Genomic DNA, 26,751 nt, shown 5'->3' with positions numbered 1-26,751 from the left:
CCCCCCCTCACTGCCAAAGGTCCATAAGTTAAGCCTGTTTTTTTGTGAACTAGTTTTTATGCTATAAAATATTTTTTTAAATAACTACAGCCAATAATTTGAATCCCCCTCAAATATGATCTAAACCAACCAAAGCCCTAATCTTGTTAGAAGAACCACTTGTAACACCAACATGTAACAATCTGACGTCTAATGTATCAACAATCCACGCAACCACATGCACTCAGTGTGTGTGTGTGTGCGTGCTTACAAAAAGGTCTATCTGAGCCTGTCAGCGGCAAAAACAGCACTTTTAGTGGATGTAAATTAAAGGTGCGCAATTGCCCAATAACTTGCATTGCAGCTTGTTTCGTACTGCTTAATATTGGACCAATTTCAAAAATTGCTGTTCCCATCAGTCCCTTAGAAACAAAAACACAGGAAAATAGGGTCCAGGTTAAAAAAAAAAAAAAACTAAAAAAAAGTTACCCTTTAAGCAGGATTGTCTTATTTCTACAAAAACGTATACTGTCAGACTAGTATGAAATATATAATCACAAACAAACTCATTGTGCAATGTAATTAAGAAAGGAGTCAGAATCCAGCAGTTCCAGCTCTCATGTTTTACACTTGTCAATACAGATAAACCATGGTTTCATTTTGCACAAACAAGGCATTAAATACATGAAGTCCAATTACATAAACATCCCACATATGACTGTGCTCTAGTTAAGATAAGATTTATCTTTTAAAATTGATAAAGCATCTTACGAATTGTGTTCGTTCAATATGATGTGGAAAATATATTACTTTACTTACAGTGCCTCACGCAGCCTCTCATTTCTTCCCTACAGAGGCTAAGTTGGTGAAATAAAACCGCTGCACAGGTGGCCCAATAACTCAAACCAGTTACTTCATAGAGATCCTTAGATCCCTCTTAGTGCAAGGACAATAATCAGCGTGTTGAAAAAGAGTCATCAAAAGTGACTGTAGGAATTCAATACAAAACCTTCTAATGTATGGCACTGGCTGTAAAGTTGCATGTAGAGCAGAACTATGGGCATTAAGAAATACAGAAAGAGTACATAAATCTGGCAACCACAGTTTGCCACTTTTGTTAAACTATTTATCATCACACGATTAGGCCTAAAGCTACTCAGTGGATAAACATATTTAACAGCAAATCTGACATTACAAAACAAATCAAGGAGAAGCTTATGACACTTATCATTTGGGAAATACAAACAGAAACCCAACATTGGTTTTAAAAATATGCAATGGACCAATTAATGTAGATAAAAATACAAATGAACTGTATATAAATAAAGTCACTGCAAGTCACCTTTCGCAAAAGATCGCAAAAACAAGAACGAGTCTTAGTGTTAAGGAGTAGTGTAAATTATAACATTTTGAGGTTTGGCCTGACGTCTATCAGTTCCTTCCACTGTAAAGGCATGTACAACAGATACTGGAGTAAACATGTAGCCTGCCTTGTTCTGTATACAGGCTGAAAATAAGGCCGTCACAACCAACCTGAAACATCACGCAAAATGACACGTTCAAAATGAAAGTCTCTGCCAGAGAAGTGCAGTAGATTGTAATGTGATTTCTCTTTTTACTTAGTATTCTTTTTAAGCACAATCAATTCCAAGTGTGTTGAAACTGCAAAACCCATGGGGTTATGAAGTATATTTAAGTGTGTGTGTCAGTAGATTAGAACATTGGGGAAATGGCATGGCGGTTAACTTAATGGTTAGATGGTCTGGTGCCTCAGAGGCAGAGATGAGAAAAGAAGAGAACACATGGCTTAGTCCGAATTTAGAGCAGGGCTCTGGAATCAGTTGTTGCTTTAACTGGAGAAAAAGGAGCATTCAGCATATTTTGCCCCTCGTGCTATGACTCATCTATTGAAACTGAAGTGACTGACATGTTTAGAAATACAGTACTTGGAATCTGTACTGTAGCATTTTCTCTTACTGATTACATATTGGAAGAAGAGCAGGCCCTTACTGGACTGAACCCCAAGGGTGCATTTGCTCCCACCTAAAAAGTTTGCTTCTGGATTTTGTTTCTTATGGCAACACTTGCTTTTACTGGGTGTGAGGGACATTTGCTTTCAACTTCCAGCTTTTCTCTGGCTGAAGACCAGGAGAGATTCTGGGTTCTTGCATCACAATTTCATCACTAGGTGGCTCCCTGAAGGGCAGACATCAGGGGAGGACAGTGTGCTAATGTGGAAGCAAATGCACTGCAGGCCTGCTGTTCTGAACACCAAATACATACAGTGATGACAGATTTAAAATAAAAAAAGGGTTTTTGGGGACTAGGTTAACTTGAGCTACGTAAAGACCCGTAACTGAAAAATAGCTCCGACATGTGTTGGGAGGTATAGGGGGTATTTCTGCAGGTTAACATCAGAGACCAGTGGTGGGCACAGAGCGTTTGTGCTGTGGGCACGGGGCTATGCTTGAGGAGCCTCAGTGATGTGGCTAGGGCTCAGGGGGCCCTCCTTCCTCCATGGTGGCTGGTGGGTTGGGATCCTTGTGGAAAGGAGTCTCCTTGTAGATGAACCAGCAGTTCCCTGCCCACAGGATCATGTTCAAAAAGCCAAATATCTGTAGAAAGACAAGAAAAGACATAAGATGGGAAGTGACAACAAATAATGTGTACGGTGTACTTTTAAAGTTCACTGTGTTCTGCTTTTGTTGACAAAGTAGTGCTGATTAATCAAAATGTTCTTGAAATTGCAATACGTCCAACTGCAATTTTCAAATCGCAGGAGGCGCAATATAGCCAAAATGCGTGTCAAAATACCATCTGGAATTAAATGCAGTATTGACGTGCTTCACAGATGTCCTTGCCTACACGTCGTCTTTCTACAGACATTAGAAAACATCTTTGTTTGCTACACATCCCTGCAAAAATAAAACCATAATAAAGTTTTTCAATGAAACTGAGAGTAATGTATGATCATTCCCTCAATATCACAAATCAAACTGCAATTGCAACATCAGTCAAAGTAATCGCAATTAGATATATTTTTTCTTAAATTGTTCAGCCCTACTGATTTAACTAGTAATTTGTGAGGTCTGTTTGTGGTGAATTACACTACCTACATTCATTATATTCATGATATCGTGTTCTCCACTTGTGTGTTCCAGTGCAGTCATGCTATAAGCTTTAAAAGGTTTCATCTGTTGCCGTCACACACCGCTTAATACCACAACTATATACTATAGTTAATTTGATATAGTGACTTTAAAGTAAGGCTTAAACATAAGTTTGCCCTGTACATCACTTACATTATTGTCAGCAAATATGAAAATACAAGCTATTATTGCATCTACACATTTATTTTGACTACAATAACACATCCAAAAATGGAAAATAAACTGCTACTCTAAGACTACACTTTCATTTTACAAAGTGCATTACAATTTTATTATACATAGTTAAAGCGACATTGTGTAACTTTTTGCCATAAAATAACATCAAATCATTTTGATTGCTACATTGACTTGTAATAGGGAGAATGGTGCCACTGCCATCTCCCCTGCATGCCCCTAACACCTGTTCTTACACTATGTAGTCTCGCATTGCCAGACCTTCCTCCATAGATCTGGTTTATTGCCATTTCATTAAACCAATCACAATCGCCTTGGGCAGTGCTAAGTGCCTGACGGAGCCACGGTGCCGCTGCAAAATAGCCTTGGGAAGGAACTTGTTTCGGTGGAATGTGTACTTTCAAAAGTTGTTTTAGTTATGCAATAGAAAACTCAGATTGGACAGATAGTCTAGCTAGCTGTCTGGATTTACCCTGCAGAGATCTGAGGAGCAGTTAACCATAGTCCTCATAAATCCACCGGAGTTTAGGACGCCAACACAAAGAAAGAGGAGGGTCATGGACATCCGGCCGAAATGAAAGACATCCGGCGGAATTTCCGGCGGCCCCTGAACAATCCTGGAAATTAATCGTCGTCGTCGATATAGAATACACATTATGTAACTTTGGCGAGCGGGTCGGATCTCCTGGGAGAAGTGATGTAACGCATTACGGCACTACCACTGATTTTGGTGAAACTGGATCATATTTTGTGGAGAAAAATATTTTCTGTTTTTTTTCTCTGATGTCCTCCGGCTGCTCTGCCTCCACTCTCTGTGATTTACAGAGTTTCCTGATGGACAGAAAGCTTTACTTGTTGGTTAAGAAAGGATAAACGCAAACGGCTGGTGGAGATGTTGTGCAAGAACTGGAGCTGGACAAGCGGGTGACGGGTGCAGCAGCCACTCCAGACATCACGGCAGAGGCTGGAAGTCCAAGAGGACACGGAGGAAGCTACGTTGGACAACTTGGACTGGCTTTTGGCTCTGCTAGATTTTGATCATAAGTAATGTAATTATAACAAATGCACGTGTACAGTGGTGTATAAAGAATTACACTCTAAAACTGTTGGGTCGCCAAATCACACAAAAGAAAACACTGTTGCTTTGACTCTGCTGCAAAAATTGTGAAGCAATCCCAGCAATGGAAGGGATGTCAGTTTTTATTTCAAACACCAGATGGCACTGGCTGTACTCCACTGTTCCATTAGAGCACTCATATACAACAATAATCTATCAGCCACCCTCTAGTAGTTTGTTAAAATTGTAGTAAGTTTAGAATTGTGATTTTCCTGAAGACGGTGAGTGTACAGCTGGTGAAATCAGGTGGACATCAGGTAAGTTTGTTCACAGCAGCAGTAACAACATGCAGCAACAACATGGTGAAATGCCAACATTTGACTATCAGCTCATAATGCGGTCTGCTTTTGGACAAAACTAGCGTTTAGACAGATGTACTGCATACTCTCTCAGGTATGGGCGGAGCAGTTAGTTATAACCCATCCGACTCACACCATCAGCAAGGTACAGAAGTTCTCCTATTAGAAAGCATGCCACTTAGGATTGAGTACCGTTTGGATTTTTACGATTCTGATGCCGAACCGGTACTTTTAAACGATTCCGATTCCTAAACCGATTCTTGAAAAACTTTGAAACTTGAAAATTTTTTTGGATTTTCTTTATGGATTTTTTTTTAAATTTAAAGTTTAAATTTAACAATATATTAATGTTTTAAAGTACTTACATATATAATAAGTAAACTAACACATAACTACAATAACTTAACAAATAACAGTTACACTATTAACAAGTAAAAAATAAGTAATAAATGTTGAGTTGCTATGCCAACCAGCTTCAAACTTTAGCAGTTCCTTTGCAGAAAAATGACCATATTTGCCTTCTCTGGCAAGATACTACACCTCAACTGACTTATGGCATGTCCTGCACAGGAGAAAACTCTCTCAGATGGTGTCCAAGAGGCCTGTACACACAGGAATGAGTTTGAAAGGGCAGACAATTTGGGGAGGCTGTCCCGCTTCCCCCACCACCAGGCTACAGGGTCTTGTCCTGAACGATAGACTAGCAGAGCAAGTGTAATATGATTACTAGCGATCACGTGCAGTGAATGGTTAATGTGCTTTTACGTCCGTTTTGGTGAGCCCAGAGGGAACATATGGCATTTTAAAAGCAGCCTACATTTACGATAGCTAGCTAACGGTAGACTACAGAGAAAGTGTGATATTTTTACATCCGTTTCGGAGCGTGTACAAAAAGCCGTCTATCAGCAGTGATTGTAGAGTGCATGTCCGAGAATAGTGCGGACACGTGCTTCACACCGCGAGCGGGCACACGCGCCACTTGGCAGAAAAGGGAGAAAGAAAAAAAGTCTACCGCTGTCTGGAGCGACAGAGGGGTAATATTTCAGTTGGAACCGAAATTTGCGTTCTAATCCGGTCCGAATACTACCGTTTGCGTAGGAAAAAGGTTTCGGTACCCAACCCTAATGCCACTGTGTTTTAGTGTTAATTGTAAAATAATAAAACAACATTTTTATGTAGAGCTGCTCGATTACGGAAAGAAAACATAATCACGATTATTTTGGTCAATATTTAAATAATGATTATTTAACACGATTACTCATTGACTTTTAGAAAGATGTTGAATATGATGAATTTAAAAAACAGTGACAGCTGAACAAATCAACAGTGAAAACACCTTGAACTGTGAAACTTCCCTTGATTATTTTTCCATCCAGAACACAAGACAAAATAGGAGTTTACTTGCGAAACGTAATGTGCAAAATAACCGTTTATCTTGATTACTCTGGTATTGTGAGGAGCTGAAATTGTAATTTGTTAATTTTGATGTTGTTCAGATTTCTTTTAGTCGTTATGGATTCAACATATTAAAATGACTGACAGGTATATTTACACAATTCAAGAAATAAAACCAAACACGGCACAACTTCCAGGTTAATGTAAAGCATAAACCATTAGACCTGGGTATCTTTTTCCGATACCAATTTGGCAGTCAAGCCTCTCAAAATACAACAAACACAGGTGAGCCCGGTGTCTGTGCGTAACAGAGTTTTTGCTTTTATTTATAAGAAAAGTCAAATATATTTGACAGTATTATTGCATGTTTTATAAAGTCTTCTAACTTACAGTTTGGTCCACATAAAGTCCTAAAAAAGTCAGCAAAAAAGTTTCTCAGCCATCAGAGAAAAAAGGTTGAACAAAGCATGGTCAAAAGTGACAAAAATTTCAGAAAAAGCAACAAAATGTTGAAAAAGCTACAAAAACTTGGTGTGCCAAAATTTATTGGGATCCTTAATTGATATGCGGGCCGAATTGGCCCGCGGGTCTCGAGTGTAACACGTGCCTTTGGTATTGAACTTTGGTATTGAATGACAAGGCATTTTTTGATACTTGATACTAAGGAGGCAATTCGGTCGGTGCCTAAAAAAGTATGTTCAGTACCCATCCCTATCATTCTCACATTACCAGACCTTCCTCAACAGCACTGCGTAGGAAGGTCTTGCTAGTCTACACAACAATCCTGGATGGGAGAAAAACCATCACAATCGTCACGGGTGGCAGACGCAGCAACAAGTTCCTTCCCGGGACTCTCTGCAAAATAGTCCCGGGAAGGAACTTGTTTTGGTGGAACATGTGCACGTAGGAAGGCGATCTCTGGAATTAAAATGGCTGTTGAGTGTGTGATGAGAATTTTACTTTTAAAACTTTTATTACTTTTAAAACAGCTTACACCACAAGGTTATCCTATGTTTTAAATTCATAATAACTGTAAGGGCCTATAAAAGAACATAAATGGCTTGTGGTATTATGTAACTATGTGGTTTGGCCACATAGTTTGCCTGCTCATTCTGCATAAACAGTCATACATGTTGCGGTAATGAACTATGGTTGATATTATATGTGATACAACAATATAATATAACAATAAAATTTTAAAGGACAACTATTGAATATGTATGGCTTTGTGCCTTTGACGTGCAGTACGTTTTCTGGGAAGTAAAGCTCAGTTTTCTTGTTTAGTTGGTGTGTGGATGGAGTGATTACATCGAGGACAAAATCTGTCCCCCGATGTTTGAACCTGAACTATATATTTGAAGATCTTGTTGTTATTTAGAATCAAAGGTTCTGCTGGAATGTGCAAACATGTGTGTCCGGTTTAGGACAGCTCAGCAGCTCTCATAAATCCTGGAGCAGACAGGATGAGTTTCCCAATGGTTCTAAAAGTTTTTTTAAACACTGTCTCCTCTGAAGGACAAACATGGCCACTCTGAGAATGTTGGGTCTCTTAACAAAAAAGTACTAAGGTCTATAGCAGCTGCACTACTTTGCCAAGACTTACCACAGAGGCATTGAGGCGGCCCATGGAAGGAAACTCTCCTGGGTGACAGATTTCTTTGCACGGCTCCACTAGGTGCTCAGGGTTAGTGGCCCACTTGACATCAGTCAGGCCTTTGCCCCAGGCTGAGGACGACACGAGCCACAAGAAGGCAAAGGCAGCGGTCAGCACCAGGTCCTGGAGGGGGGAGTACACAGTATACACTCAGCATCTTTACATTCACAATCACATCACACAGATGTTCAGAAGGTTCTTCGTTCCTGTCGCATGTAAACCTAATAAGTATGCTCTCATTCCAAGAGCAAAATCCAGTTCATAGTTTCTAGAATTTCTTATTTGCTGTGTATTTTGTCATTTTAAATTCAAAAAAATAACATGCAGAGATGTTTTGGCTGTGTTATATAATGTGCTGTTTTGGCATCTCCATCCGGTCTTCATACTTCTATATTGATGCTCAGGATTGTTAGAGGGCTGGTGCCTCAAGATTACCTTATATGTACATGTGCTTAAAAATAAAAGTGTCACTGTATTTCTGCCTGAGATATAAAGAATGAGATCTCAGTGGAGATACAGTAAAATGAGATTAGGGCCATACCAAAGTCACATGTTTCCAAGTAAAATAGAAGATGTAACTCTTCATTATGTAGGAGTTGGATGGGTGTTGGTGACAAAAATAGTAGGGATAGTATTATTTTCCACAAGCGAACCACATGCCGTCACCAAGCCAACAAATTGTCCTGTTACGTCCTTGTCACAGACGCATCAGGACACAGTGGTGTTTACACTACAAAAGATAGGAGGTCAAATACTTCCAGAACGCCTCGCCAAGTGGTTTGAGTAATCAAATCACAATGCATCTCGGTGGTCGTTTACACTTGTATTTAGTGCTGTCCACTTGTGATCCAATCACCCAAGACACATTTTAAAACCAAGAATGAGGGTCTAAGATGCGTGATAACTATTCACACATACAGGTTCAATGTAGTAGGCTCTCTCTTGCCTCCCATGAGGCTGAAGCTAGCGTGTGTGCTAAATATCACACATCCACCTCGTTGTTCTAACACAAGGCTACAGAGATGTAAAAAACAACTCCATCTCCGCTCATAGCCCAGGTTGGTGGGTGTGAATGGGGTTAGTAGGTATTAGGAAAGCTCGGTGATGACGGGAGGGTGTGTACTCACTAAGATGGGACCACGGGTGGTCTGGCGGTAGACGTTCTGGTAGCCAAGGTAGAGGATCAATGTGGCGGTGCAATAAAGGAACCCAAACACACCGACACACACAAAGAACTCTGCAGAGGAGGAGAAGTCGCCCTGCAGGTAGGTCGCATTGGTTTGAGTGCTGTTGCATATCGGCATGTTATATGGGTGTGCTGGCAACCTGAAGGAAGGTAGAGAGGGAGAAGGCACTTTCAACAGTCGCTCTGATGACTTTTGTTTTACTCCCTTTTGTGTGATTTCAGAGAAAACAAGTCCTCACCTGATTTACTCTTCTATCCAAGGAATGCAAGAAGAGAGAATATTAAAAAGGGTTAAGCGAGAGTTGTAAGGTTTTACAAAGATTGTATGCACATATATATACACACACATATATATATAAATAAGAGAGAGAGAGAGAGAGAGAGAGAGAGAGAGAGAGAGAGAGAGAGAGAGAGAGAGAGAGAGAGAGAGAGAGAGAGAGAGAGAGAGAGAGAGAGAGAGAGAGAGAGAGAGAGAGAGAGAGAGAGAGATGTCACGTTGTTGTCACGTAAGGGCCCTGTTCATGTGGCACAGACATTTTAATTGCATTTTGTGTCTGTTAAGAGGCACAAAGGCACTCTAAAACCTGTTCCGACAACTGCCGTTTTAGCTCAGTGGAAGGTCGTACACGTAGCTGCAGCTACTCCGTGTTGCCTGCACCGATTTGGGTCGGTTTTTTTTCCAATCGAAAGTATACGCATATTTATAGCGATCAAGATTAATGTAAAAATTGGCCGGAATTCTCCTTTAATGTGGCCCAGGAAACATACCCTTACACACTGATAAGAATGTAGACACATGTGGCTCGGATCTCAATGTATCCTCTTAGGGCGTTTACACCTGTACTTAGAGCATTACACTTGTGGTGTGTGTGTGTGTGTGTGTGTGTGTGTGTGTGTGTGTGTGTTAAACGGCGGCGTTTAAAGACTAGGCTGGAGTACTTAACAGAGAAACACAGAAGACGAAGGATAGCAGCATAATATGATCCTAATTAATATGATGGAAGACTATAAAAGAGCAGAGCGCAACAGGCAAACGAGACGACGGGTAAGTTTAACTAGCATTAACAATTACCTGGTTGAATGCATGATGTTTGTCTTATGAGTTAGCATACGTAGGCGAATTGCAACAGACCGTGAAGAATATGTACTGTTTGCGTTTCAGACGTTGCTAGGTCACTAAGCGTTCCTATGCGAAAAGGGAAAAGGGAAAGACCCTGCCCTGAAGTAGGAGCTGAAAGAGTTACAGGAACCGCGGCCAGAGGAATTTATAAAAATCCCCAAATTGGTCCAGTCGGAACACGATAAAAAAAAGGGTTCTAGGAACGTTATGTTCTAAGAACTGCAAAAATCCCTCCGGTCAGAAAGGGACTATTGGCTCGGGGTTGCACACCCACGTGGGGTCCAGAGGATCTTTGTTGACGCCCACACACTGCAAAATTAGAAGCAAAGACAGAATCCAGGCAGAGGGCAGGGTCTCTGCAGATCCAGACACCACCACACACTTCTACTGGGTCATAAGTGATGACAGAGCGATTGTTTTTGTATGTCTTTACATTGTATTTGCGTAAATTCCTGCATACTATACCTTTAAAGTAAAACCTTTTGTCTGACGTGCTAAACAATCATCAGTCATTGACGGAATTTTTTTTAACACTGATGGAACAATCTGAAGTCTGTCCGTCAATTTGACACTGAGGGCAATCTACTGTAGCTTTAATAATTTGATTTAATAGTTTGTGACCTATACCGATAACTTTATCTTCAGACTACAAAAGGCCTGAGAGCAGCGCGAAAGTGGTGCGTATGCGCCACGGAGATCCGCTCTTCAAAATGTTAAAATAGGCAAGTCTACTTTTATATTTTTTACAGCAAAACACAAGAGAAGAGGATGTTAAAGGATAATTGTTTTTTTCAACCTGGACCCTACTTTCCCAAGTCAATAGAGTAACTTTAGCTAATAGCACTTCAGAATTACGCTTTAATGACGAATGAATTGGCGGTTCGTTTACATTACCAATACAAAATGTCACGGCAGCTGATTATCTGAAGTTTCTCTAAAAAAGCCTCATAATTGAGATTCCGTTGATTGACAACAAGAAAGTATAACGCAACCACTGTGCTGAACAGAGATCTAATGTGTAAAGTAACTTTATAATGAGTTTTTGTATTTTGCTACTGTCACTAAAGTATTGTCTCAACTACTGTTAAGGTTAGGGATAAAGGTTCACCATTTCTCTCCATGCATGTGTATTTGATGAAACAGTGCTGCAGACACCTGCTTTCATCAGCTCTTAATGTTGGTAGTGTTTTTTATTTTACCTGTGCAAAACCTTAGTGCAATCCTTTGGTAAATGAACAAATGCAATCGTACCGTTAAGAGCCTAAGAAAGGGCTGCAATACTTAAATATTCCGCTAGTCTTGTCTCAAAAGAATGTTCTGTTTCTGCTAACCACTCTGATGCTCTCAGCTCTGTTTGCTCATGCAGAATGACAGCAAGTCTGCTAAACTACAGATGCTGGCACCACTTCTTTTACTGCCGTCCAGTGTGATCACCAGTTTGACCAATAACCCTGTCTTTATTGACTTTCAGTGGAATAGTAGGTTGCGGATATGATCATATATAAAGTTCAGATGGTATAAATGTTATAGACAGACAGACTCAATCAAATCATTATTTGTGCAGTCATCTGACAACATAAACAAAGATACAGTCATGTGAAAAAATTAGGACACCCATGCTAAAGTTGACTAAAAAGAGGAAAAAAATAAATAAAAAAATCATCTTTTGCAAATTGATCTTAATGCCTTAACTAAAAGAATGAGGAAAAATCTGACCTTTAAGGACACCAATGTTCTTTGTGAATGAATAATGTATCATAAATAAATAAATAAATAAATAAATGTTCTTCCTTAAAATACAGGGGGCATAAGTAAGTACACCCCCCATAGAGGCAGGCAGATTTTTATTTTTAAAGGCCAGTTATTTCATGGATCCAGGATACTATGCATCCTGATAAAGTTCCCTTGGCCTTTGGAATTAAAATAGCCCCACATCATCACATACCCTTCACCATATCTAGAGATTGGCATGGTTTTATTTCAGTTAGCCTAATAGCTGGTTTGATTTGCATTGAGAGATGATTTTATGGAAAGTACCCCATGCCAATCTCTAGATATGGTGAAGGGTATGTGATGATGTGGGGCTATTTTAATTCCAAAGGCCAAGGGAACTTTATCAGGATGCATAGTATCCTGGATCCATGAAATAACTGGCCTTTAAAAATAAAAATCTGCCTGCCTCTATGGGAATTTAACATAGGGGTGTACTTACTTATGCCCCCTGTATTTTAAGGAAGAACATTTATTTATTTACGATACATTATTTATTCACAAACAAAATTGGTGTCCTTAAAGGTCGGATTTTTCCTCATTTTTTTTAATTAAGGCATTAAGATCAATTTCCAAAAGATGATTTTGTTATTCCTCTTTTTAGTCAACATGGGTGTCCTAATTTTTTCACATGACTGTATGTTACTGCAATAGGAGTATTGTGTATTTGGCTATATTTGAGACACAAAATTAAGCCATCAAAGAGAGTTCCAGGGGAAAGAATGGAGGTTTAACCTGCTGAGACCAACCCTGTGTCTTAAATCGCATACTTCTGTACTTACACTTGCTATTTTGAATACATAGCGTGTTCACACCGACAAACTATGGCCAAATGCAACACTATGAGTACCTGTATGCTGCACTCAAAGCGATCAAAACGTTGAGTGTGGAACACTGGACACTACTCGCACTCAATGGTTGCTACAGAGCGGAGGCTACGGGACCACCAATGCAATATGAACTAGTGCAATATCCAAATTGCAGGGGGACGCAATATTTGTTAAAGGCAAAATATGTATCAAACCATTCTAAAATAAAAGTAGTGTGGTGCTGCAGAGACATCCCGGCCTACAAATCGTATCCTAAATAAAAAAAATATTTGTTTGGTACAGATCCACGCCAAAAAAAAAAATAAAAATAAAAAAAAAATAAAAAAAATCACACTTTATTTTTAATATTTTTCAATGAAAATGAGAATAATGATACAAAAATGATCATTCCCTCCAATATCGTGAATCATATCGCAATATCAGTCAAAAATAATCGCAATTAGATATTTTCCTCATATCGTGCAGCCCTAACCAACGTATTTTCCAATATTTTCCATCTTGTGAATGTGGCGGGCGAGGAAGCTGCAGCGGTTGCAGTTGAAACAGTGAATACCGAACTATACAAATGTAATTTATACATGTATATGACTTTATTGCAGTCAGATAGTGAGAAAACAAGCTGGTATATATTTAGTATGGCAACAAATAGGTTGTGGTAATGCTTCACTGGGCTGCAATTTACCATTAAAAGAGAGGAAGAAGAATCATTTCTGGTCAGTGCAAAACGGCCCTGAGCGACTTGAACACTACCATGTCAAAATGTACACACTACACAAGTGAGTACATAGTATACTACTACATGTGTACTCATGGAAGTATCAGAATTGAGACACACTGCAAGTGTTAAAGCCATACTTTTCACCAGATGACAGTAATCCACAATTGTGTTTGCCAACTGAAAGAGGAGAAAGATCTAGAAGGGTTTTGTCCCGGAGTTTTAAGAAAACAATCTGAAAATCCTGTTTCACACACTTACTGTATTTTAAAATTTATTTTTGATGTAGACAAGGCTTTAATAAGAGATACACAGCAGAGGCTATTATGACTGGGAGCACTCTAGTGTTCTACAGTACCTGAATGGGTAGCCAAACACAGGCTCTACAGGCACCTCTTTCGGGGTTCCTGTCGGGCATTTGACTATAAAGTGGGATGTCCCAGAGTAACCTCCAGTGGTGGCAAAGGCAAAGATGGTGAAGACCTGTAGGGCAGAGAAATATACGAGGGTTAAAAAGGTTTTTAAAGAGAGGCGAGTTTGTTTGACTGACAAGTGTCCCAAGCTATCAGGCTTTTGGTTTTAAAAGGAAATTAAACCTGGTTCGGCTGCTGTAATTCTGATTTAATAAAAAAATACACTTATAGATTCATAAATTCTTAATACAAGTTTTTATTCAAATTCAATTATTGCCAATTTAATGACCGACACAGTGAGAAACTACCATTACTGGCTAATGTCCGTGTTTACAGGCTGTGATATACAGACTAGTTTGTCATTCAGTAATCAATCAATTAAAAACTTTCAAAATGTACTGCATTTTAGGACCAGAGGTAAGATTCTACATTTAAGTCAATGCATTTTCCCTTCTAGATGTGACTTTCACCTTCTGAACTAATTTCCCCACTTTAATATCACTCTCCTCCCTGCAGTCAGCACACCCTTTTTCCACACAGGAAACTCCCTTCTTGCAGCTCAGCGCTGAAAGCAAAACGCTGTTAAACACTTTAATATACAGCTGACAAACCAAACTTTCAGCTTCAACCAGCCTAGCTAGCTCTTACAAAAAGCCATCATATAATTAGATTCCATTTTTACTAAAGAATTACTACTACGCTGGTTATCTTATGGAGCCTCTTAAAGGATAGGGCAGGTGATTTTCTACATTGTACTCATTCCGAGAAAAGACCTACAATAAATGCATTAACACTAGGGCTGTCAATTAAAATATTGAATCGCGATTAATCGCATGATTGACCATAGTTAACTCACGATTAATCACAAATGGCACGCATTTTAAAGAAAACACACTGATAATCTATTATAAACGATATAGAAGACATACTATATAGGATACAAATTATGTGATTCTGATAAATCATATGCATCCCCTGCTTGCCAACCCTTTTGATTTTCCTTCCGTAGCTGTGTTTCTCCTTCTTATCGGGTCTGCAGTCTTGCAAACTGTTGGCCGGTTGGTTTGTGTACAGCAACCATAGCAACGCACAGAGCGGACCATAAGCCGGAAACAGGAAAGAGGCTAAACTGGGCGTAAACTGCAGTAAAAACCCTGATTGAGACGCATATTCCGAATGCAGTGTATACATGTCCAAAGAATGCTTCTTAAACCTGAATAATACCAGAATATCCCACGTCTTAATCCGAAAATGAGGCCTTATTCTGAATATCCAACCGGTATATGCTGTATCAAATTCGGAATATTGTCATATTCTGAATAATAGTGGAATATTGGTGTGCATGTAAATGTACTCATTGCTGCATCTAGGCCTACTTGTTCAACACATTTGTGGCTGAAGTTTTTTTTAACTGAGGTAGAAACTTTCCTATGTCATGTGAATGACAAGTAGCCTATAGTGCTATAAGTGTCACTTATAATGCAGCGCTGAGAAGACAACACTTAAGTTGAGTAAACACTGTAGGGGTTGTTTTTCACACTGCACAAGAATGAATGTCAGCAAAACGTTTCTTGTAAAGGGAGAAAAACACACTGATATCTTCAACTATGCTGACAGAGAGCAGACCCCAGCAGAAAGAATGGAAAGCAAAGAGGAACCCAGACCATTTCCTCTAACCCTCATCATGAACTGACGGTGCAGAAAAACTGCGATGCCACTCCAGGGTCCCAGAGAATCAACTGCGGTGAGGGATGAACTGCAGTCAGGAGTTTACTTTTTCACTGTAATGTAATGGTTTTACAAACTTAGCTTTCTAAACATTGTTATAATGCGTACATTAAGTAGGATAAAATGTTACGCAGTTCAATACTGTACTAGTATTACTGTACTGTATTACACATCCTACAGTGGCTGTAGGATGTGTAATAAATGCCACTATAAAACTAGGTGATAACTGTGATCTTGCAGGTTTATTGCATGTCACACTTGCAAGATGGTCTAATAAAATCTTGGTTGCAATCTCTGTCAGAGTATCAGTTTGGAGGTATGTCAGAATGTGCAATAAAGCCTGTGGATTCATAGTGCCAGGATGAAGATAGGAAAAAAAGCCATAGCTCTAGGTTGTTTTTCTTTTTAGTAGTTTTCTCAAAATTGTCACGTAACCGTAGATATTACATACATGTGTGCTGGCATCAGGCAGTGTATTCTGTTTCTTGTCATGCCTTACAGCAAAAAACACACCGGGCGCACAAGTGTCGCGTATAGCCCGCGTAGCGTACAGTACTGTAGATACGTGCCTGATCCCGAGCCTGGCCATTCATACCAGACACGCATTGTGGTAATTGTGCCCTATATGTGGCTGTGTGTGTGTGTGTCACTCTCTTGGGTTGTCCGTTGGTCTCTCTCTCCGTGTGCCTGATCGCGTGTCTCGCTGTGAGAAGTCAAGACAGCCAAAACACCATGAACCTAGGTGTTTTATTTTGAAATGCGTTTTATTTTTGTAAAGTATCCTGCTGCACTGTGGTCTTCCTGTATGTGATTACCTGCCTGGCTTGACACATTTGCTCTCGTCTCGCGGAAGAAATAGAGGGGACGCCGAAACGATCGCTGCAGCCAACAGTCCGGTATGTCTGGTAAAGGGATGTAACAGTATGAAAATTTTACCTCACGGTTATAGTGACCAAAATTATCACGGTTTTCGGTATTATCGCAGTATTTTTAAAAGTGTGTTCAATACGTTCAGAAAGCACTGATAGGTCTACCCAAGCTGAAATAGTTTCAAAACGTGTAAGTGTTTATTATATTACAAAAATATAGGCAATAGGCTTGTAAAAACTATTGAAAACTGGCTACTGAAACACTGGCCCGCTGTAGGGTGTCCGGTAAGAACTCGAACCAGAAATGGCTGACTTTGAGATCCAGGAAGATTTATTCACAACTCCAACATGAAGTTAACTATGAAGTTGCATTTGACGTTACATGTGAAGTTGGATGTGGTTCTGAAATATAAGCAAATAATAATGCACATTAATAAGCATCTGACTTACTATGAACATTTACCAAAACGAAATGTTATAGCCACCAGCATATAACAAGAAACAACAACTAAGAATTACATTAATTTCTCTGTAATAATTAACATAAATGTAACGTATTGCTCAGTAACACAAACTGAGAATAAGCCACATCTATTACAGCACACATATCCATAACGGAGCAAACAGTGTAATACACCTTTAATAGCTAAGCACGTGGCTCCACAGCGCTCTGTTTACTGCCGATTGCACCTTGCTAGCAAATTGCCCTAACACAACCTGAACATCAACACGTGGCTGCACAAGTAATATTAAACAATATGCACATCTATCAGCTATGCAATAAGAAACACAGCAACGGCAATATTATCAAGGCGATAATATCTCTCTCTCACTCCAAATAAATGTCATGTCATAGGCTAACACAGGCAAAACGTAATCCACATTGTAGCAGTACACTTATTGAAATATGAATAAAAACATAGCTTAAACGTTTACACAAATAATGAGGCAGTAAAACCCATAATAGTTTAGCAAGCAACAGAACAGTTTTAACTTACGTTCTGGGCTACACACGACTTCAACAAGTCCGAAAACAGGAAAGGAATGATAAAGAAAAAAAGTCTGTTTACAGCAACTCTCGTCACTGATTGGTCAATCATCTCAGGAGAGAGCGCAAATGTTACTATGGCCTTTTTTACAATGCTGATAAATGTCCTGAGCGTGGTCATCTCCTCCTCACGCCATGATTCCAACTTCAAGAAACGCACTGTAGGCTACGCAGTGCGCCTGCGCGGCAACTTCAGGAAACACGGATGAAGCTGGGAACACACGGTTTCCACACAGTGGTAATCCACCGTGATAATAATGATATTTTAAATGAAAACGGTAATTGCTAAACATTTTTACTGTGGTTTACCATTACACCGGTAATCATTACATCCCTAGTCTGGTATGAACGGACAGATTGGACGACATGGGCGCCGAAATAAAAACGCCAACACAAACACGTTATTTTCACGTGTTTACATTAAGAGTAAAAACATACGACAAAACATATCTTGTAGTGAAATTTCCTGTAATGCGTTGGATGAAAATGCATATTTGGGATTATGCAAAGTGTTTCGAAAGTTTGTGATCAGCCAAGAGTTGGAAAATGAAAACAAAGGCAACAAGGCAAACAAATTGAAGATTCATGATTTTTTTTATGCAACGTTTCAGTGACGATATGGTCACCTGGTCACAAGATAATTGCTCCTTTGTCCTAACCAAATGGTGGTGTTGCAGTAGGCTAACTGTCTTGTAAAGTATCAATAAATAAGCACTACAGCACCTAGGAACACCGTGTGACAAAGGGCACCCCCTCCACAAACCTCTCCCCCTTCCCAGGACATCCTTCATCCAATCAAAAGCTTCTGATAAGGGCATGTGATCCATGCTTCCGTACTTTCTTTCAAGAATAATGTCCATTGTTCACTTACACCCACATCTACCAAAGCACATTCCCAAATCATCAGGATCCTTTGCAGCAAGTATATAACATTTGCATACAATGGGCCAAAGTACAGGGCCAGGCACCGAGGTGAACAGGCTGCAGTAATGGAGTAAAGACCGCAATATAAACAACAGAAACACACACACACAGAGAACTGGAGTGCAGTACGTTGCAAGCTGAGGATTTTCAGGAATGGGTCTCATCTTTCAGGTGTCTCTGGATCGCCACAACATTTCTCAGCTTTCATCTCAGCCCTGTTTGACCCACCCAGGCCAATCAGACAGTACCCCAAATAAACCCTGTGGAGAGGCGGGGGGTTCCCTGTCCCGAATCCAGTGTCCCACCCAGCCTCACGTAGACTGACTGAAGCATTCCTCACTACTTCTCCTGGGCAAGGAGTGGCAGGCCAGATAAGAGACCGCAGCAGCCAGTCACAGGGTTCTGACAACAGCAGTTTAACATTTTAAACAACAACATTTATGGTACAGTTATAGCACATCACGTGAACATACAGTAATAGTGGCCCAAAATCCAACCCAGCTGGTCCGGACTACAAAAATAGCCAGACCACCTCCATAAGTGGTGACCACCCTCTATCTGACACTGTGGCAAATGTCCATGTTTACAGGGTGTGGCATACAAACAAGTTTGACATCAGTCATATGAATTATAAACATCTTCCAAGAGCACTACAGTAGAGGAGGGGGGCAGCACTAGAATACTGAGAAAACATCACCCTGAAAGAATTCTGTTTATTTCAGCCTTGAGACTGAAGCAGACTTACAACACCACATTCAACTTGCTAAACTGCCTGGAGTAATTGGAAGTTAAAATCAGATTTGAAAGCTCATTGACCATCTTAACGTCAAAAATTCTCAAATTCAAGAAACACAGCCACCAAACTGGTGGCCAGGTTTCAACTAGGGGCGATACATCGGGATTGATAGATTCAAAGATCCAGTGAAAATATCGATACATATCGTCTGTAAAAATCTGTCTGTAGATTCCCACTTTATATTTATTATTTTTATTAAAAAGAAGTTTTAAATAATTTGTCTTTTTTTTCATTGCCTGGAAGAGGTCAGTTATAAAACTGACACATCATATTTAGTTTCTTTTTTTGAGTTTATATAAATGTAACCGTGTTGAATTGGCATATGACATTGTCTCATATCGATTTCAGGTTCCTGAATTGAAATCGTACCGTGAGAAACTTTAGGATATCAGCAAATATCGTATCGTTGTCAAAGGAATCAATATAAAATGGTATTGTGTTAACATTTGTGATTTACACCACTAGTTTTAACTAGGGCTGGTTATTGTCAATATCAAGATTAAATTTCAATACTTTGGGTCACAATCTGATATTGATTCAATACTACACATGAAATCAAATGACAAATACCCAGACAATTCATCGAAGTACCTTCTCTTTGATATGGTTTAGAGCAAATTGAACCCAAAACTTATTTCATCATTTAATATACTTTAAACAAAGAATACACCATTTACAGTACTGTATGCTGTAATGCATTAAATACAATATAAAGTGCATACACACTTTAACGTACAACATGTTATTTCTGCCGCTAGATGTCTTTCAATCAAAACAATGGATGTAAACACCATAGACTGTATATAAGAATGGACCAACAGATCCCGTTGCTCTGGACAGAGACCAGTGAAGGGTTTTAGAAGCACTTTTCCAGTGAGCGCTGAGCGTTACTGAGCAGCCTCCAACTGAGAGAGATGACGTAAATGTGACGTGAGCAACCTGTCTGAAAGTTGTAAGTCTTCTGGTAGCTGTGCCAAGAGAAATCTCAATCATTCCCAATCTTGCAGAGATGGAGAGTGTAGGTATATGTAAGGAGATAACATAGGCACAGGCTAATTATTGCTAACTAAAATGCTAGTTAACATTAGTAATTAAACTTAAACAGCTAATGTAAGTTGAAACTGCCTGCGAGCTTCTCCTGTACTATACGGTAATTCCTCTACTATGCGACAGTAAGTTGCGTGGTTATGACACAATCGTTACCCTATTTTTACAGAAACGTCTGCTACGGAGCCATAACGTGAGATACAAGGTAATGGAGCCTTTTATACATTGTCGTGTTTCTTTAGAAATAAACAATGGACAAATAAAGTCTTTAAACGCTTCAGATGTAAAGTTATTCGGTGTCAAAGTGACGTCAAAATGAATGGCAGTCAATGGAATGCTAACGTCGGGTGATCGCTTTGTAGCATCAAAATGGTGCCATAGGAGGTTCAAGCTCTGAAGCGAAGTTTACCCCCTTGGTAAACACAGACTTTTAATGTCGTGAAGTGGCATTATGGGAGTTGTAGTTTTCATTGTTTAAAACAATTGCCGATTAAAATATATCTGTTCACGGATAGGTTTATCCATTACAGTTTTATCCATGTTACGTTTATTAACGTTTATTCATGTCATTCTGATAAAATAGCTGCAGTTTTCCCCACATAATTACGTTTTCTTGATTCGCTAAATTAGCATTAGATTTTTTTTCCTCTATCTATACAGCTAACGTTAACGTTAGCGGGAGAAAGTAATCGTGGGTTGGCCCAGAGCTGTTTAACGTTACCTTTACCTTGATAAAAACAATTATACCTCAAATAACTTCATGAGCGTGTTGAACGATGTTGTAACCTTATAACGTCAGTGTTACACACACAGTGTTACATACAGTGTCACATACACACACAGCTCCTCCCACCGTGCGGTGTTTGGTGTTTTTAGCCCCCCAACGTCGCCTTTCAGGCAGCGCGGCAATGGTTATGTCAAAGAAGTTATGTAGTGTTAAGGTGAGGGTTAGCTGCCTGTAGGGCGACTTTGGAGGCTTAAAACATCATCGAGCCCACCGTGCACACAGCGTCTGTCTCCGTAAAGGAGAGAAGACGGCTGGCGAAATTCACATGTTCACGAAAGGTTGGTATCTATCTCGTGAACACCTTTACACAATCACACATTCACAATCACCGACCCGACTCTTAGCAAACAAGTGATTGTGTCTGCTTTAGAAAGTTAACTAGTCGCAAGTTTGCGGTAAAATGCAGTTGGGTTGTCGAGGTCAAAACACTATATAGCAGCTGTGAATCAAATAAACATATTATAAATAATGTTATGTCATTTTTTACTCTTACACTGAATGTTTGCTGCTTCAATCCAGATGAGTATTGAAAAGTATTTTCCGCGACTGAAAAAGGCACGCTGAGGATAAGGACCAGCCTGAACCGGAGGTATTAGTCTGAAACAGAGCTGAACAGTCCGACCAGTGTAATTAGTTATGTTATTAATTTGTTTACAATATTTTCAGGCTTCAACCAGTGAAAGACAGGGTCAGGGAGAGAGAGAGAGAGAGAGAGATTCGTTAGGCATAGGAGAGGAGGACAGCATCCAACAGCGTGTGTGTGTTTCCACCCCCCCCTCTAGGTATGGTGAAGGGTATGTGATGATGTGGGGCTATTTTAATTCCAAAGGCCAAGGGAACTTTATCAGGATGCATAGTATCCTGGATCCATTAGATAACTGGCCTTTAAAAATAAAAATCTGCCTGCCTCTATGGGAATTTAACATAGGGGTGTGTATACTTATGCCCCCTGTATTTTAAGGAAGAACATTTATTTACGATACATTATTCATTCACAAAGAGAACTGGTGTCCTTTAGTCAACTTTAGCATGGTGTGTAAACTTATGCAAGCCACTGTGTGTGTGTGTGTGTATATATATATATATATATATATATTTATTATGAATGAATAGTGATGACCTGGCCAAAAAGTAACACCCACAAAGTATGGTAAACCAGCCAACGTCCGTATTTTAAGATGGGTCGGGAAGGTTGCCGTCATTGCTGCTATGCATCGCTAGGCTATGAAACTGTGGCAGGCCTAACGTTGCCTAGACTCTATGTATTTATTGGAAAACATGTGGATTAGTCATGGAAAGTGAGAACTGTGCCAGTTCTTCTTTTGTACCAAGCAGCAAAAAAGTTGTAGCATGACGTGTTCGAGTTCACTTGACATTGCATGTCCTGTGATGTGAAAATCGCAATATCAACGCTGAAACCCCCACGTTACTGAAATTTAAGCTACATCCACACCATTACATTTTCATTTTAAAACAGCATCTTAAAATAGAGTTGGAAGCAGACACAAGGGCAACCATGTATGACCCATAGAGATCATCCAACTTTCTGGTTTAATTCAGACCTGCTGTTTTTGTATTAACCTCATTGCAATTAACCTCACCTTAAGTCTTATCTTTAAATAAAGTGGTTTATATAAATAACGGTTGACTTATTCTGATTGCCTGACTTCTCATGTAGTTTGACCATGAAGAAAAAAAAACTGCAAAACTAAGAAAATATAACAATTGGGTCACAATTCGGTTGACATTTACTGAGGTCTGACATGAGCATTGTGCAATAAACTAAAAGCCAGGCTTTATTACTCACCTTCTTGGAGTGAAACTCTATTGCCAGCAGCAGATAATACCTGCTGTATACGTTAATCACCAAGCGGACTCGGCTGCTCCACAAGCACACGCCTTAAATACACACAGCACTGCCTGCTGTATCAGGGCAGTTAGCACAGTAGTCTCCCTCAACCACATATACAGAGCACAACGAGTATTAGGGGCCGGTCACATTAGAGAGGGCATTCCTGAACTTTTTCAGTAGTTTTTTTTGTGTATGGTGAATTCAAGTTACTCATTATGAAGTCAATTGCAGAGTCACAGGGTAGAGATATTTAGAGCATCCTAACCATTTCAGGGTTTCTCCTGGGTCACAATGGGCCTTTGGGGGATCTGCGCATGATCGGTCTGCGTACAGTAAATGCAATGAGTCGGTGTTACCTTATTTGACAGAAATCTATGCATTTACCTGTATATTATGCTTGAGTAAATAAAACCTCAGTGTACAAAACTGGTTAAAAAAATTATATAAATATTGAAATAAATAACCGGGAGAGTCCGGTACAGCCAGACTCTCATATACAAATTTTTGTTCTGCTTGTTCAACAATTGTTTGGTAAATTGCTCTTAAACACATACGGATTGGTATTTTTAATCTAAATTTTTACCATTTTGGTGCTGGTGATTTTCCTTTGGGGCTGGCTAAAACCTCTTTGGGGGGGGCGCCAAAAATTCCCATATGCAGGAAAAACCCTGCATTTTATACTCTACAGCTGTATAGAGCCACATACAACTGTTCACAGAAGTACCAACTTGGCCTCTGCTTTCAATATTACCCATCTTACATATTCATCTGCTTGATTGTGAATTTATTTTTTGTGTAACAACACATGGACTCAACAACACTCCAGTTCTGACTGGAAGTGCTATACTGTCTGAAATTAATGCAACCACTATTCTAGCTATTATTTCAATTCAGAAGTCACAATATCTGGGAATTTCCCGGCAATTGTTTCAACTTCCAGTTTGGTCCACTGCCATACATAATCAAGTGTACAATGAAAAGTGTGCAAGGCCATAATCACAAAACGTTGACATTCTCTAATTTAGGTTAACATTTCACTTTGTAAATAGGTAGCTCCAGGCATTGTAAATTCACCAGCTATGGCATAATTTAACTCAGTGAACCAGGTCAAAAGTCAAGACTCTAAAGTTACAAATGAACATGCAAAAGTTAATGAACACGTGTTTGTCTGCCTTTACACCTTAGGCTATGTACTAGAATATCTTGCTTACAACACTGTATAGTGGACACTTGGTCTAGTACGTTAAATTAGGGCTGGGCGATAAAAACAATCTCCACATGGGATCGCAATAAAATTCCGGTCGATAACCAATGAGCTACCGGCGGTGAAGAAATGAGTGGAACCGAGGGGCATGGGCACGAAAGTGACGGTGAAAGTGAACTTGCATCATCATCCAAAGCTGAGGAAATTGTTGACAAAAAAGGTAACAGTCAATATAAACGTCAATTATATGGAAGTGGTTTGGATATCTCAAAAGCGAAGAAGCGCAGAAAAGACGGGAAACACAACCAATCTTTTCTGTCAGTTGAAAAGGTACCATCCCAGCGAACACAGCAAGAGTTTGAAAATGCGGGCCCATGTTAACGTTAGTCTGCCCACAAGGTTTGTCCAACATCCTAGTGGTTCTTCTGCTGTTAGCAGCACTAGCGGGGCTGAAAAACAACAATCAATCGTGTCGTCTTTTGCGACCATTGCCCCATATGGAAAGTGAATGTGATAGTAGTCACAGCTTTTAGTTTTATTTACATTACAATATTTGCATTTACATTACTAACTTGTACTGTTTTGTTAAGGCAGATAAAGCATGTTTGCAAAGTTAAATGTTTACATTTAGATGTTATTCAATATACTCTTTTATCCCACAATATATTCTAAACCAAGCCATGTTTGCACAGTTCAATGTTACATTATGTTATTCTATTTTTTATGTTAATAAACTATATTCTAAAGTTTAACTAATGAACCCTCTGGTTTCTTCAGGCTTCAGTCATTATCAGGATACTCTTCAACCTGGCAGCATTATCAAATTATATATCGTGATAAATATCGATATTGATCAATATGGAAAAAATTATCGTGATGATATTTTTTGCCATATCGCCCAGCCCTACGTTACATTAGTTGAATTACCTACTAGGAAATACAAAAAAGCACGAGGATCAAGCATAACTTGTAGCTAACGTTTACGCTACGTGGTTTAGTATCTAGTTAAGAGACATTTTAACTTTTTACTTACCCATTCTAGGACACGAATAAATCCAAGAGGTTCTTTCAATGGTCCCAGGTCCAGAGAAAATCCAGACACCACTTTCTGGGGATGACAAACAAGGTGTGTAAAAGGACAAATAAAGCATATAGTGGCTAAAACATAGTTAGCCAGGTGACAACGAATTACTTAATTAGCGTTCACATTAGAACCCAATCAACTAGCAAGCTATCGTCACCTGTTTGTCACCTTGCGGCTAACTGGCCCTGCCCTTGTTAGCCAACCCCTGCTAGCGACATGCTAAAGCTAACTCATGTCAACCTGGGTATTCAACTAACTAACTTACCTGAACAGTGTCCATTGAGACGTGCAACAACTACAAAGCTGTCTGTATTTATCTCATAAAGCTGTTGTTACTCTGTTTGCATTCGAACGGTGGCAAGCGATACAACAGCTAACGTTACTGACTCTCAGCAGGCGATAGACAGGCAGGAGACAACTGCTTAGACTACTGTCAAACTCTGTACAACTGAACCGCTGTCAAACTAACCACAATAAAATACACAGTACTTCCGGTTATTACTTTTCAAAATAACGAACAAAATAATAATATTCAAGTACTTCCTCCGCAGCGCTGTGAGAGGTCGAGAGGTCTGGCAATGCGAGATAAACATATTATATTATAACTCATGAAACACTTATACTGAACATATTTGGCCTAGTGACGTTAAGTATGTATCGTTACTGTCCCACATTAACGTTATGTTTAACAGCCAAAACGAAAAGAAACTCTGCACACATGAATATGTGACAGTGTCAGAGTAAAGCACATCTCTAAAAAAGAAAAAGAAAACCAGAAAACGAATTATGAAATTCAGCAGTTAAGCGAGCCAGTGTGGGAGTCACCTGTTACAACAGGTGACTTGTATTGGAGTGTATATGCTATTATAGTTAACGTTATTTATCACACTAATTTACAAATCCCAATTCCATTGAAGTTGGGAAGTTGTGTGAAACGTAAATAAAAACAGAATACAATGATTTGCTAATCCTTTTCAACCTATATTCATTAATGTTCAAACTGATAAACTTTATTGTTTGTTTTTTGTTGTTGCAAATATTCACTTACTTTGATTTTGATGCCTGCAACACTTTCCAAAAAAATTGGGACAGGGGCATGGGGCATGTGATGTTTACTAGCCTGGCTCCGCCCTCCTACGTACTTCCGCTCAATTTTCATTTCGCGCCCACTTTTTTTCGACTCTGTCTCCGGAAGTGTTTTTCCCCATTCAATTGTTTCATTGACGTTTCGAAAATTGCTAATATATAGAGTTTTAAGTCTGGAACCAAGCCAACCAACTACGACATGAATAGTGAGCATAACACATTTGATTCGGCGCAAAAAAACATTTTGAAAACGGCAAAGGTACAAACCCCTAAATTCCTTGCAATGGTACGTTGAGAATTGTTGTTCTTAAACTGTTGGACTATTTGCTCACGCAGTTGTTCACAAAGTGATGAACCTCGTCCCATCCTTGCTTGTGAACAACTTGGGGATTCTCCTTTAATACCCAATTATGACAATTAACCACCTGTGGAGTGTTCCAAACAGTTTTTTTGTTTAGCATTGAACATTTAATATATTCTTTGTAGTGTATTCAATTGAATATA

At 39.4% G+C, this 26,751-nt stretch overlaps 1 protein-coding gene across 1 annotated transcript; it reads right to left on the bottom strand.

Annotated features, from left to right (window-relative positions):
• Positions 1-579: 579 nt before the first annotated feature.
• On the bottom strand, positions 580-25,654 carry sypl2a (synaptophysin-like 2a). Its single transcript, XM_031277254.2, has 6 exons — positions 25,427-25,654; positions 25,111-25,185; positions 13,768-13,892; positions 8,916-9,114; positions 7,738-7,911; positions 580-2,594 (listed from the first exon to the last, which is right to left on the bottom strand). Exons 1-6 carry the CDS (start codon positions 25,439-25,441, stop codon positions 2,469-2,471), a joined length of 714 nt encoding a protein of 237 aa, XP_031133114.1. The 5' UTR covers positions 25,442-25,654; the 3' UTR covers positions 580-2,468.
• Between the last annotated feature and the right edge of the window lie 1,097 nt (positions 25,655-26,751).

This window comes from Sander lucioperca, chromosome 6 (assembly GCF_008315115.2).
Source record: "Sander lucioperca isolate FBNREF2018 chromosome 6, SLUC_FBN_1.2, whole genome shotgun sequence".
NCBI lineage: Eukaryota > Metazoa > Chordata > Actinopteri > Perciformes > Percidae > Sander > Sander lucioperca.
The sequence above is the reverse complement of the archived record's forward strand: the minus strand, read 5'-3'. Positions and strand labels throughout refer to the sequence as shown.